At 45.5% G+C, this 14,438-nt stretch overlaps 1 protein-coding gene across 1 annotated transcript in view; it reads right to left on the bottom strand.

Annotated features, from left to right (window-relative positions):
- The window catches only part of LOC140718342 (arf-GAP with coiled-coil, ANK repeat and PH domain-containing protein 3-like), a 339,421-nt gene that overhangs the window by 168,441 nt on the left and 156,542 nt on the right, over nucleotides 1–14,438 (bottom strand). The window contains exon 2 of the mRNA XM_073031931.1: nucleotides 13,086–13,143. Within this exon, the coding sequence (XP_072888032.1) occupies nucleotides 13,086–13,143 (58 nt within the window). The remainder of the gene's footprint in view (nucleotides 1–13,085; nucleotides 13,144–14,438) is intronic.

The following is a 14,438-nucleotide window of genomic DNA, read 5'->3' as shown; positions in this document are numbered from 1 at the left end:
GAAAACCATAGAAAGGGTGCAGAGGAGATCTACAATGACGTTGCCTGGATTGGGGAGCATGCCTTATGAGAACAGGTTGAGTGAACTCAGCCTTTTCACCTTGGAGTAACGGAGAATGAGAGGTGACCTGATAGAGGCGTATAAGATGACGAGAGGCATTGATTGTGTGGATAGTCAGAGGCCTTTTCCCAGGGTTGAAATGGCTAGCATGAGAAGGCACAGTTTTAAGGTGCTTGGAAGTAGGTACAGAGGAGATGTCAGGGGTAAATTCTTTATGCAGAGAATGGTGAGTGCATGGAATGGGCTGCCGGTGATGGTGGTGAAGTGGATATGATAGAGTCTTTTAAGAAACAGGTACATGGAGCTCAGAGAAATAGAGGGCTAGGGGTAACCCTAGGTAATTTCTAAGGTAAAGACATGTTCGACACAGCTTTGTGGGCTGAAGGGCCTGTATTGTGCTGTAGGTTTTCTATGTTTCTTTTGTTCCTCAAAGAAGGCAACATGCCTTTCTTACCTAGTTCTAAGACCCGATACCCAACAGTGGGTATGCAGTCAGATGCATTCACTCCTTCAGAGGCTTTTAGGGATAGACAGGGATGGACACTACCACTGATCTCAAATCACAGCAATAAAAACTGTTCCAAATACTGTGAAGTGCTTAAATCTCCAGTAAACTCAGAGACGAGACCTACATTCACTCCTTCCTCCACCTCCTGATCATTTGGCTTCCAATGGGGCAGAGCTTACAGATTGTTTAATGACGAACTGATATGTTACTAAGGGCAGACAATATCTTTAAGTAAAGTTCTATTATTTGCCACTGTGATTACACTGATAGCCTTAAAACTTGCTAAAGGAAACGTCTCAAAGGAGTAGAGTACGGAGGAAGAAGACAATCTGACAACCCCTTCACTATATAGGTGTATGGAAACAAAGTCTGCATTCATAAGCTGTTGAAATATTGCACATACACTACAAACAGAAAAATAAATAGCTCACAATATTCTCTGAGAATGTACGATCTAATTATGGTAGATGTGACCACCATGCTGTTGTTATTCCCTCTCCGCTCAGGGAAAGCCTTGGACAATTTTCCATTCTTCTTCAAACTAATTCGCTGAAATTCCACTCTTTCCTCATAGGTCTGTGCCCTGTGAAGTGTTCTTAGGACCTTGAATGGGGGATGGCACAGTAGTGTCATGTAGTGGCTGGTAAAGCAGAACGCTTTACAGTACTGGTGGGTTCAATTCCTGCCGCTGCCTGTTCGAGTTTGTACGTTCGCTCAGTGACTGTGTGGGTTTCCTTCAAAGACCTACCGTTTGGTAGGTTAACTGGCCATTGTAAATTGTCTTGTGATTAGGCCAAACTTAAATCAGGGGATTGCTGGTTTGTATTTCCTGCTGTATCTCAATAGATAAATCAAATGCTCTATAAGCTTCATAGTGGAATGATTTTGTAGCATACAACAAGATATTGGAACAGGAGACCAAAAACTTTGCTAAAATGACAAGTTTTAAAAAGCCCCTTAAAGGACCATAGAGAGGCAAAGAGGATTGGGGAGGGAGGTTCTGGAGCTTTGGATTTTGGCTGTTAAAGATAATGGCCAACAATGGTGGTCATCCCTTAAGCTCTACATACAGTGATACAAGAGATGATACCCAATTTACCAATATGGCTTCTCTTTAAACCTTGGAAAGTGCATATTTCTGAGTGAAAATTGAAGAGATGGTACAATTGAAAGGGGTGCAAATATTCAGTTAGTCTATGGAAAAGTTCATCTGAACCTTTGCCAGCCACTTCAAAAGAGAGAGTTCAGAAGTGACAAAATAAGTGTGAATTATCCTAACAGACTGTTTCAGTCTATAACTAAAATTAGTAAAATGGCTAAGAAACTCTTGCTCTTTCCACGTCCTTCTCTAATCAATATCCAGTAACTCTGGAAGTTAGTCTCACTACCTAGCAGCTCTGTTCCCATACTACTGTTTAACTGAAGGCTGAAACAATTTATACAATGTAAACCAGCATTAGGACAGGAAAATCAGGACCAGCATGAGAACGAGAAAATTTGGACACTTTCACTCTGCAAATAAGTCAATCATCTGTCCATCTCTGTCTTCTCAGAACCATCAATCCAATTCCCAACTGGACGGCGCAGACAGCCTACAGACAGAGAGGTCCAGCAATGATCCATGAATCATTTACCTTCAAAGCTCAACAAACAGCGTGTGTGAAGTCACTATTCTAATTCCGTCCAGCACCTCTTCCGTAGTAACCTGGAGCAATTCCCTAACACTGCAAACAGTGATTTTTTTTTTAGCTGTCTGGGTAGAAATCATCTTCCTAGTGCAGCTGCTAAGATTGCTGATCTCTTGACCTCAGCTCTGCCTGGATCAAAGAGGCTGCAGAGAACTTCCCATTGTACCGTAAACAGCGGAGACAAGAAAAAGGGCATTGAGTGATTCTGATCCAATCTGGGCACAGGGAGAGTCCCAGTTAATTGGAGTAAGGAAATGCAAGGCTTTGTTTAGAACCTGCTCAGTTCAACGTAAGGTACGACAACAATGGCTTCAAAACCTTTGGTGACTGGGGGGCAATGGTGAGTTCTAGTGGAGCGTCCCTGCATTTCACAAAAGTGTTTTACTTTGAGTTGGTTACATAATGGAAAAAGCATTTGTCACCAGCAGGTGACAGAAAGAGGTGGAGCGAACACTTGCTGCTGGGATGTGAAATGCCAAAATCATGAGAGGCTGGATATACTGGGTTGTTTTCTCTGGAGTGACAGAGGCTGAGGGGAGATCTGACAGAGGTTTATAAGAGGTATAGGTAGAGTAGTATAGGGAGTATCCAGGGCTGAAGTGTCTAATACCAGAGGGCATGTATTGAAGGTGAGAGGATGTAGGTTCAAAGAGGATGTGAGGGGTAAATTTTTTACTCAGAGTGGTAGATGCCTGAAATGCACTGCCTGGTATGGTGGTAACGGCAAATCCATTGGAGGCTTTAAGTGAGGAAGATGGAGGGATATGGACGTGGTATACGTTGCAGGGATCAGCGTTTGGGTGTTTCTGATTTGCTTTTTAGCTGGTTCAGCACAACATTGCGGGCCGAATGGCCTGTTCCTGTGCCGTAGTTTTTCTAAAGAGAAAAACAGATAAATAAAGGCCACAGAGGCTTTAACTGAAGCTCTGGGTAAATGCTGGGAGGGAAGAGGAGCACAACACCTTCAGCCCTTCCACAGGGCTGGCACTGCTGCAAAGGGGCAGAAAGGCCTTTCCTACTGCTATTCTGTGTCCTGTGCACAAATATCTCCTGTTGAGCAGTTGAAGATGCATCAAAGGCCGTTGAGATTCTGGTCGGCTCTTGGGGCTAGGGTCAACGTTGAAAACACGAGAAAGTACGCAGACGTCGGAAACCCAAGCAACGCGCACGCAAAGATGCTGGAGGAACTCAGCGAGCCAGGTGGCGTCGATGGAAAGGAGGAAGCGGCTGACGTTTCCGGCCGAGACCCTTCATCAGGAGCAGGCCAGACAGCATCAATGGAAAAGAGTAAACAGTCGACACTCAGGGACAAGACCCCTCACATCAGGACCCTTCATCTACATTGAAAAGCTGGTCAGAGTAAAATAATCAGCTTCATTCACTATTATATGTATTAGGGGGTCTGCTGGGGTGAGTAGATGCAACATGCACAAAACACAACAGCATTCAACAATATAAAGAAGAAGAATTATATAAAAATAAAATTAAAAATACAGATATTGAATAAAAATGTGCATAAATGCACATATTTACAATGTAAACAGCATTATAAAAAGTAGCTTAAAGTGTTTACAGTACAGTGTGGTGATGAGGGTATGAAGTAGAGGGGGTGGGGGCTAACTGGTTGATCAGATTAACTGCCTGGGGGAAGAAATTTTTAAGATGGTGTGAAGTTTTTGAGTTAATAGCCCTATAGTACTTTCCAGAAGGGAGCCTTTGGAAAATGCAGCTTGCAGAGTGGGAAGCGTCAGCAATAATTTCTCCTGCCTGCTTCTTTATCCTCGACAAGTCCTGCGGCGATTGTTGACTACAGCCAGGGACCTTTTCAGCTGCCCTGACAGTTCGGTGTAGTTTTGTGTACATTGTGAGAGGATGCTGCACCGAACCAGACAGTTTTAGTTTATTATTGCCACGGATACAGTGAAAAGCTTTTGTTTTGCATGCCACACATAATCACAGTGAGGGAGGGGCGCTTATCCTCTGGGCTTTGTACAGGGAATCTTTAAACTGGAGCCTGCAGGCGATGCAGAACCTCGAGTGGGGTCCAACTGCGTGGTAAGCCGGCAAAGGGTTTGTGTGAGCGGAATGGAGCGGCTGAAGTGAGATGAATTGAAGGGGAGGTTAACTGAGTACACCGGGAAGGAAGGAACGTGCTGAGAGAGTGAAATGAAGTAATGTGGCAGGAGGCTGATGCGGAGCAGGCAAATAAACAAGCTGTCATTCACCGGGCCCCCGGACAATCCGCTGGCAAGGCGGCGGAGAGCCGGTGACATCAGCGTGCAGGCTCCTACTGTTCGACCTCCTTTTCATTTCGGTGGGAAACGGGACCCCCTCCCCGCCCCGAACAGCTTTGCCCCGGCAGGCAGCGGCCCCTTCGCTGGCCAGCACGGTCCCGAGACCCACCCGTCTCTCCCCTCACTGTAACCCCCTTGCTCAGCGTCAGCACCAACATCCTCGGGGCCACGCAGGCTGACCGTGAAGCGATCAGTGAGCAAACTGCCCGGGGAACTCAGCAACTGCGGATGGGAAATAAATGTTTCCAGGAGAGACCCTCCTTTTGAATGCTGCGATTGAATTCACCCTCTACGACTACCCCTGGCGTCCATTCCAGACCCCAATCAACTAGTAGCATAAATAAGTTTATCCCCAGGTCACTTTTGGCAATAACCTTCATTCCAGGTGACCTTGTTTTTGACCCTTTCCCCAAAAAGTAAACTCCCTCTCTATAAACTCTGTCTAATCTTGGATGATGATTTTAAAAAAAATATTTTCTCAACCACTTTTCCTATTTTCAGTATATGCATTGCAGATAAAAAGTCTCCACCCAAAACATGGACTGTCCATTTCCCTCCACTGATGCTGCTTGGCCCACTGAGTTTCTCCGGCTGTTTGTTTCTCACTTCCGATTGCAGTGTATGTAGCCTCTTGTGTCTCCATGAGGCAATCAAACATGGCTGCGTGTGGCCTCCTGTGTTGTGCTGGCCAGCGAAAGGGCTGACGGAGGGGGTAATTCCCTGCAACACTTCGCCGGTTAACACCATGCCCAATTCAAGATGAGGGCAACACCTGTGCGGTTTGTTAACACAGCTGGGGGGAGTTTGAGGCTTGGAGTTTCGGGTCCCGTCATTAACAAGTTCCTGGGGTCAATACTGAAGGCTGAAGGCCAAAGTCAGTGAGTCCGGAAGTTGAGGCCCAGTGGCCAAAGGCTTGAATCTCCAAGTCCACCGGAGGCCGGAAGCCCAAAGTCAGTCTGTCCTGGGGCTGGAGGCCTGTCTGTGCATTGCAGTGGCTGGGAGGGAGGTTTGGGCTTGTTTTGCCATTATTATTTTGTTTTGTTGCTGTTGCTTGAGTTTTTCTACTGAACATTGTGGGGATGTTATACTAACGCCAGAAAGTGCGGCAAAATATCAGGCTGACCACAGCGCATCCTTGGGTCATGTTGGTTGTTATCACAAACCATGCATTTCTATTATGTTTCGATGTACACGTTATAAATAAATGAACCTGACCGTCAAATATCAGAAAGAGTGTCTCCTTTTGAACTAATTATATAGTTTTTATTGTAATTTTTAATTTTTATTATTATATATTGCAAAGTACTGCTGCTGTAAAACAACAAATCATTTATGCCATTATGATCCTGATTCTGCAATCAGGAATGCTTTGTGGTAGGGCGAGGGATTAAAATAGTATTTACATCAGGAGGGGGTGAGTTTCCTCTATGGGGCTGCCTGCTCCCTGACCCACCCACTTGCTGACAGAGAGAGCTTCCTTGGAGAGCTGGCGGATCTTCACATTGGACTCCACCTGGCCATGAAGTTCAGGTCATGACAGTGATCAAGATCCACGCGCTGTTTGTACTTTACCGACGAATGTGGGCGAGAAGAGGAGAGAGAGCTCTTACCCATGGGCTGGGCCACGGTGTAAAAGTTCAGCGTTCAAGACTGTTTCTTAATACCTGGCTTGCATCATACACTGGGGTGCTCCCTACAGTTACCCAATGAGGTAACCATAGCCTCTGGCCAGGAGCAGATGTCGTCGGGTGGTGCCCAACCTTTCTAGAGTGCTTCGACCCTTTACCACCACACTGTCCAGGTGGCGGGTCAGCAGTGAGGGCCAAGTCACTGCCCATCTGCTCCTGACTTGTAGCTCAACTCCTCTCGCCTGCTCCATATCCAGTAAGAGGCTCTTTCTGCTTCCTCCCCCATCCTGCGAGCTGCTTGGTTCTTGCTCTTTTCATCGGTGCACTGCAGAGAGCAACCTCCATACTGACCTTGCTGGAACCCTCTACAGCCGACCTCCACGGGGAATGGCCACGTCTGCCATCATTTTTCCCTGCACTCCTGGACTAAGGTCTGATACTTCAGGGCCTTCCTCTCGTGAGCCTCCTCACATCCTTCCTCCCATGGTACTGTGAACTCCACCAGGACGATTTTCTTGTCTTCAGTGGTCTACAGTACGTTGAAATGGTGTGAAGGGAGGATGTTGAACCGTGGTGCTCAATGCAACCTCAGATTCAGATTCAGTTTATTGTCATTTAGAAACCACAAATGCAACGCAGTTAAAAAATGAGACAACGTTCCTCCAGAATGATATCACAAAAGCACATGACAAAACAGACTACACCAGAAAGTCCACATAACGTTTGGCAATCCCCAATCCAGAGTCCGGAGAGGCTGCTGCGTATTAATATCGCGCTACCATCTTAGCGCGTTCCCTGGAAAGGAGCTCCAAATCCACCAGACAAAACAAGACCAAAAACTAAAGCTACAAGACCTGCACAAAACCACATAGTTACAACAGTGCAAACAATAGCATAATTGATAAAAAAAAAAACAGACCATGGGCACAGTAAAAACCTGAGGGATTACCACCTCAACAAGCACCTGTGATCCCAGAGTCACAGCTTCAAAGCATCAACCTCAAGATCAAACCATCAGAGTTTTTGGAAAGCCCTGGAAAACATGAACAAAACAGCCAGCTGAGCCCTCCCACACTACTTTGGCAAGAACCCTGCTTCGTGATAAAGCAAGTGTACAAAACTATTGCAGAGTGTGGAATGAGAAAGGATTTCATCCCTGTCCCTCAGCCAATATGGCCGACACTGATGATGATCAGGGCCTCACATCCTGCACCTGAGAAGTACCTCCCCGGTGGTAAAGTACTTTGGGTTCTGTAGTCATGAGAGGGCCACTGAGATTGGGTTTCTCCCACCATTTTACTTTCCCAATTTGTCTCCCAGCTTGTGCCAATCCTGTAAAATTGCTGTAATCACACGTCACCTTCTCCCTCACCTGATGTGTGACTCACCACCGGTGACTTAATCTCTGGGCTCAGGTGACAGCTTGGAAACTACTGGCTCCTAATTTTCTGATCTCCATGATGTCACCTAAACCTGTGGTTAGATTGGGGTTGTGTAACTAACCCCTGGCAGACTTTATTCTCGAGTGGCTCCTTCATTGTTTCAATCAAATGGTGGCTTGTTGCTTCATTTCTCGAAATTCCAGGCACTCCACGTCTCTGAGAATCTCATGGGTGCTCTCGCCCCACTGCACGTAGGCAATGCCCAGGCAGCATCAGCTCCCAAAAGATGAATGTCGCTTCTGTACATTAAAAAAAAGGCCAAGTTCCTCCCGCGCCTCATTTGGTGCATCGGCCGGCAACTTTGCTGTTTCAGGAGACCGATTTGCCAGTTCAATGCTTAACCCAGCATGGGCTGGACATCGTACAAGGAGACAGCTGGATTCGAACCCAGGACCACACGGCCTACGGCCCAGTGCGGATACCACTACACCAATGCCCAAAGATTTCTATAGGCAATGGATCCTCTCACAAGTTAGCCTGAGTCTCAGCAGCCCGAGGTTGAGATGGCTGTCATTTCTGCTTGAGTTCGTCCTCAGCCTGAACTGCAACCTTACATCATCCCAGCATGCAAATAACATTTAAATCTCCCATAGTTTTTGAGACTATGATTACCAGTGTTCAGTTGTGGGAAAACATTAGTGCATGTGGACTGTAAATTAAGTACATTAATTCGAGGCTCCCCCAGCTCATTCACTGAAGACTTGTTTCTCATAGAAAGGCTATCATTGTCTCCTCTGTGGGACTGGATTGAGACTGGCTCTGGGAGGCAAAGGGACAGGACTTTCATGCATTGCCAAACTAAAATGCTTCTTTCTGAATGAAGGAAAAGATTTCTTTATATAAAAAAAAGCTGAGTGATGTAATTTGAATGGAAAATCCATCACCCGGAGCCGCTATCGCTCAGCCCAGGAATGGCCGATATTGTGAAATTGGCTCCTCCTTCTCACACCGGGAAGGGAACGGGAGGTCACTAGCTGTTGCAAATGTGCATGTATCTTGAGTCTGTTATGAAGGCCATTTTGACACCCATTCTATGAACAAGGGCATCTGTAGCTAGATCAGCAGATGTTGGCTGTCCCTGATTGTCCTTTGACCTGTGCCTGCTTCAAAGGTAATTACCCACAATGCCATAGGTATGGGCCCTTGGTGATACCAAACCGACTGGTGTTCCAGACTATTGGAAGTTCTCTAATAGTCTTACTATATATGTTTTACATGTTACTAAGTATTATATAATGAATTTTCCAGTGAATTTAAATTGAACAACTTATAAAATGCTGGAGGAACTCAGCAGGTCGGGCAGCATCTATGGAGGGGTGCTTTTTAGGCTGAGACCCTTCATCAGGAAAATTTAAACTGAGCGGTGAATATAGAAACACACTGGGCCCTGGCTCTGCCTAGAAGCTTGTTCTCTGAGCCAGAAGCTGATCAGGATTTCCAAACAACCAGATGCTGGATTACTGGAACTCTCCTGCAACGGTCACCTTTACTGACACCAGAATTTTAATTCCAGGGTTTATCTAATTTTCCAGATTTACGTGCCCCAGTTTTCATGGAACTTGAGGCCCTGAATCGTAATTTGAAGCTCCTGGACCACTGGTCTTAGACGGCAGAAGGTAGAGGTACGTGCCCAGAAACCCCACAGCTCACCGGGATTTGCAGCCCGTGAACATACAGGGAGATGGGTGCTGGGATCATGCACTGAGCAGCCAGCCACTGCACCTCACTGAGGACAGCACGAAATGTTGTAAAGATGTTGGTGAAATATACTTTCTGTATGAAAGTGGGTCAGAAGAAATAGAACCGTAAGATTTTTGTTTCAGCGCGGTTTTCTCTGCAGTTCACGTACAAAAGGAATACTGTATCGTCAGTCGACTGTGTCTGTATCAGGCAGTTAATTGTACAGATCTCATCCCAGGAAAACAATCAGTGTTGTCACTGGAGAACGTGCATCTTTAATAAAAAAAATGCCAAGGTCTTGACTCATTGAACTAAACACAGTGACTGTGGCTCCCTTCCCGAAACAACTTCACCACGGCAAAGCTGGACTCGCGTTATTTTCTGAGTTTTTATTTCATTCTGAGACCACAGAAGAGATTTAGCAACTCTCCTCAAGCAGGAAATGAACTGGGCAGAAGTCCTATTCTTTACAGTTACACCATGATTCAGTCACTCCCTATGATAAACCCCCTTTGGGCAAACTTGCTGATACTGCAGGTTAATGAACATGGAGTATTTGGAGGTAGAATTAACAGCTGACGAAACCTATGTTACCACTATAGTACAGAAAATAGCCTGACCGAAGATTCTATCCTTTGTAATTATTCTACAGCTTGTAACATTATCTGCCTATTAATATGTTGGACATATTTGGACTGGACTGACCAGCAATCCTTCAGTATGCTTGCGGAATATTCAAAAGAAGAATTGACCATCAGGAAAGGCTGTGCTCTTACTGTTTCTCAAAATAATGTTGTGGTCTGAGAATGCCAACCTGTAGTTGAAGCTCATTATAGGGAACTGGAAATTCAAGCAAATCTCTTGTACTTATGACTTGGAACTCTTGCGCTGTTTCTCTGCAGAGATGCAGGTGAGAAGGGGTAAGAGGGGCAGAGTGGGGAATAAAAGAAGTGGAGAGTGGGAGGGAAAAATGGGAAGGACAAATCGATATTCATGCCATCTGGTTGGAGGCTACTCAGATGGAGTATAAGGTGTAGCTCCTCGATTGGCTTCATCGTGACACAAGGAGGCCATGGACCAACACGACGGAATGGGAATGGAAATTAAAATGTTTGGCTACTGGGAAGCTCCGCTGTTGGCGGATGGAGCAGAGGTGCTTGGCGAGATGTCCATTTATACAACATCCAATTTATTGCCAGACTAACTCGGCCCATCCTGGGATTTTCAAACATATTACTTCACCACAACCGCCCCTCCCCCCCACCCCCGGTCTTCTTCAGATCTTGGCTAATTGTGAGACTTAATTAAAATGTCAAAAACATCACAGAAGTCCAAGCCATTGGGAAATCGATTTCATTTAAATGCTTTACAAGCTGCTTAAGCCCCAGTCTGATTCTAAAATGGAATAAAATTAATATCATTTAGGTGCCTGATTGAGACAGACAGAAGTCTGCAAGCGCAGGAGATACACATAACACACCGGAGGAATCAGATCGCCAGGTAGGATCTGTAGAGGGAAATGGCCAGGTGATGCTTTGGGTTGAGACCCTTCATCTGGATCGATGCAGGGTCTTGACCCAAAACAACGACTGCTAATTTCCCTCCATAGATGCTGCCTGACCCTCAGAGTTTCTCCAGTGCTTTGCGTGTTGTTCCAGTACCTGCAGTCTTTTCCGTGTCCTCATCAATACTGTGTCACATTGCTCTCCTGGTGAATGGCTCAGAAGCGTCTCATCTGCCCCGCCCTCCTGCACACTAATTGACCAATCATAATTCAGAATAATGTGTAAAGTTCCAGGTAAACAAGATCATAATGAGGTAAATCGTGAGGTCAAGAGTCCATCTTACTGGAGATATTTGAGGATATAACAAGTGCAGTGGATAGATGAGCGTTATTTAGTTGGATTTCCAGAAGGCGTTCGATAAGGTTCCACATAAAAGACTTAACTATTAGATAAGGATGCATAAAGTTGGGGGTGATGTGTTAGCATGGATGGAGGATTGGTTAACCAATAGAAAGCAGAGAGTTGGGATACATGGGTGTTACTCTGGTTGGCAATCAGTGGTGAGCGGTGAGCCGGAGGGGTTGGTGCTGGGCCCGCAACTGTTCACAACATAAATTAATGAGGGGGGTCCGAGTGTCGTGTATCTAAGTTTACTGATGACACTAAATTGAGTGGAAAAGAAAACTGTGCAGAAGATATGGAGAGTCTGCAGAGAGATATAGATAGGTTAAGTGAGTGGGCAAGCGTCTGGCAGATGGAATACAATGTTGGTAAACGCAAGGTCATCCACTTTGGAAGGAAAAATGGAAGAGCAGATTATTATTTAAATGGTAAATAATTGCAGCATGCTGCTGTGCAGAGGGACTTGGGAGTGCTTGTGCATGAATCACAAAAGGTTGGTTTGCAGGCTATCAAGAAGGCAAATGGGACGTTGGCCATTGCTAGAGGGATTGAATTTAAGAGCAGGGAGGTTGTGCTGCAACTGTACAGGGTACTGGTGAGCCCACACCTGGAGTACTGTGTTCAGTTCTGGTCTCCATACTTGAGGAAGGATATACTGGCTTTGGAGGCAGTGCAGAGGAGGTTCACCAGGTTGATTCCAGGGATGAAGGGATTAGACTACGAGGAAAGATTGAGTTGCCTGGGACTGTACTTGCTGGAAGTCAGAAGAATGAGAGGAGATCTTATAGAAACATAAAATTATGAAAGGCATAGATAAGATAGAGGCAGGAAAGTTGTTTCCATTGTCAGGTGAGACTAGATCTAGGGGACATAGCCTCAAGATTTGGGAGAGTAGATTTAGGACAGAGATGAGGAGGAACTGCTTTTCCCCAGAGGGTGGTGTATCTGCAGAATTCTTTGCCCAATGAAGCAGTGGAGGCCATCTCAGTAAATATACTTAAGACAAGATTGGATAGATTTTTGCATGGTAGGGGAATTAAGGGTTATGGGGAAAAGGCAGGTAGGTGGAGATGAGTCCAAGGTCAGATCGGCCATGATCTAGCAGAGCAGGATCGACAGGCCAGATGGCCAAATCCTGCACCTATTTCTTAGCATGCAAGAGGTCAATTCCTGAGTCTGATAACAGTGGGATGAAAGTTGTCCTTGAGCCTGGTAGTACGTGCTTTCTGGATTTTGTATCTTCTGCCTGAGGGGAGAGGAGAGAGGAAGGAAGGTCTGGAGTGGGCTGATTATGCCCCTGAAAAACTGAAGCTGTTCATATTGAATAAATAGCATCAGCTGGAAATATTCAGCTGGTCAGGTAGCAACTGTGAAGAGGGAGAATGAGCTGTTTCAGGTTGATGACCTTTCACCTGCACCGAAGAGAGGTCATCGTCTTGAAAATCTAGCAACACACACACACACACACACACATAAAGTGTTGGAGGAACTCAACAAGTCAGGCAGCATCTACGGAGGGGAATAAATGGTTGATGTTTCAGACTGAGATCTTTCATCAGGACCTGCATTGCTCAAGATTTCCAGCATCAGCCGAGTCTCTTGTATTTATGACTTGAAACTCTTGCGCTGTTTCTCTGCACAGATGCTGTCCAGCCTATTGAGTATTTCCTGCTTGTTCCAACTGAGAGATCTTGAGATCACTATCCGAGCTCGGGCATGAAGACTGACCTCTGGCAAGACTCGAACTATCACAAAACTGCAGCCGTCAGCAAGGAGGCAACAATTCCCAGTGAGAAAGGGAAACGCTACTGATTAAAATGCATGAAACAATGTGAATGCTTGTGTACGAGCTGAACTCAAGTGAAAGTAGCAGCTCACCTTGTCCAGCTTGGCCTCAATTTCCACGACATCTGTCTCCACCTCCTCAATTGTCGCTCTGCAACAGAAACAGAAACTTAACAATTAATTCAGTTACGGCCACTCACTATTCAACACTGGTCACTTCACTACAGGATTACACTCGCTGCATCTAAACAACAAGCCCTCAAGCATTTAAGTGCCACATATTAAGACCTGATGATCTGTACAAGTTGCATTCAGATCAATAACCAGAAAAAAATGAGTCGCTCCTGTTTAAATGCAAATAGGAATCAGTTTCCATGGTATAATAGGGGACAGGTGGTGCTGGAAGAAATGAGCAAACCAAGAGTGGGGATTAGCATTTTCAAGATTTCAGTGTTGACACTGTGCAGTAAAACACATCGAAGCTACAGAGTGGACAAGTTATGAGAGGCTTAAGCAAAGAAAAACAAAATTATATAAGGCCAACTTCTATATGACAACAGATCTGATGAAAGGTCTCAGCCCAAAATGTCGACTCTCTTTTTTACTTTCCGTCGATGCTGCCTGACCTGCTGAGTTCCTTCAGCATTTTAAATTTTTATTTATTGAGATACAGTGTGGAATAAGCCCACCTGGCCCTTTGAGCCACGCCACCCGCCAACCCCCGATTTAACCCTAGCTTGATCACGGGACAATTTACAATGACCAATTAACCAGCCGACCTGTCAGTCTTTGGACCGTGGGAGGAAAACGGAGCACCCGGAGGAAATCCACGTGGTTACGGGAAGAATGTACAAACTCTTCACAGAGAGCAGTGGGATTGAACATGGGTCACTGGTACTTTAAAGCATTGTGCTAACCACTACACTACCGTGCTGCCTTTACGTGTGCTACTCCGGTTTTTCAACATCTGCAAAATCGCTTGTGTTCCTGAGGACAATCTTTAAAGCTTTAAAGAAGATCCCCCTTGTACTCATGTTTGCTTAAACCCTGACCTTTAGATTTACTCCCACTCTACAAGGAAGACGGGGTTCCAAATCTGTTTATGGTAATATTCTCTACAATATATTCTCCGTTAAGGTGCATGACTAAGTGTTTCCAGCTTCCCTGTAGAGTCTGGACATCGGTAAGAACAGGAACGCTTATTGCAGAGGGGTTCCCTATTCGTAGCCTCTAGCAAGGGTTTCATGGGGCAAAGGAGGAGCAAGTCACCTGAACTCTTCAACTTGATCCAGCATTCCACACAATTATGGCTGATTGAATTCAACCTCAGCTCCACAGTCTCACTTGCTCCTTCTAACTCTGGACTCTTGTTTCAGCCCAAACTCCTGTCTGTCTCACCTTCAAACATAATCAACGATTCTGCTTCAATGAACGCTGAGGTGCAGA

This window comes from Hemitrygon akajei, chromosome 29 (genome assembly GCF_048418815.1).
Source record: "Hemitrygon akajei chromosome 29, sHemAka1.3, whole genome shotgun sequence".
NCBI classification, from domain to species: Eukaryota; Metazoa; Chordata; class Chondrichthyes; order Myliobatiformes; family Dasyatidae; genus Hemitrygon; species Hemitrygon akajei.
Note: the sequence above shows the minus strand (reverse complement) of the source record. Positions and strands in the feature narration are given on the sequence as shown.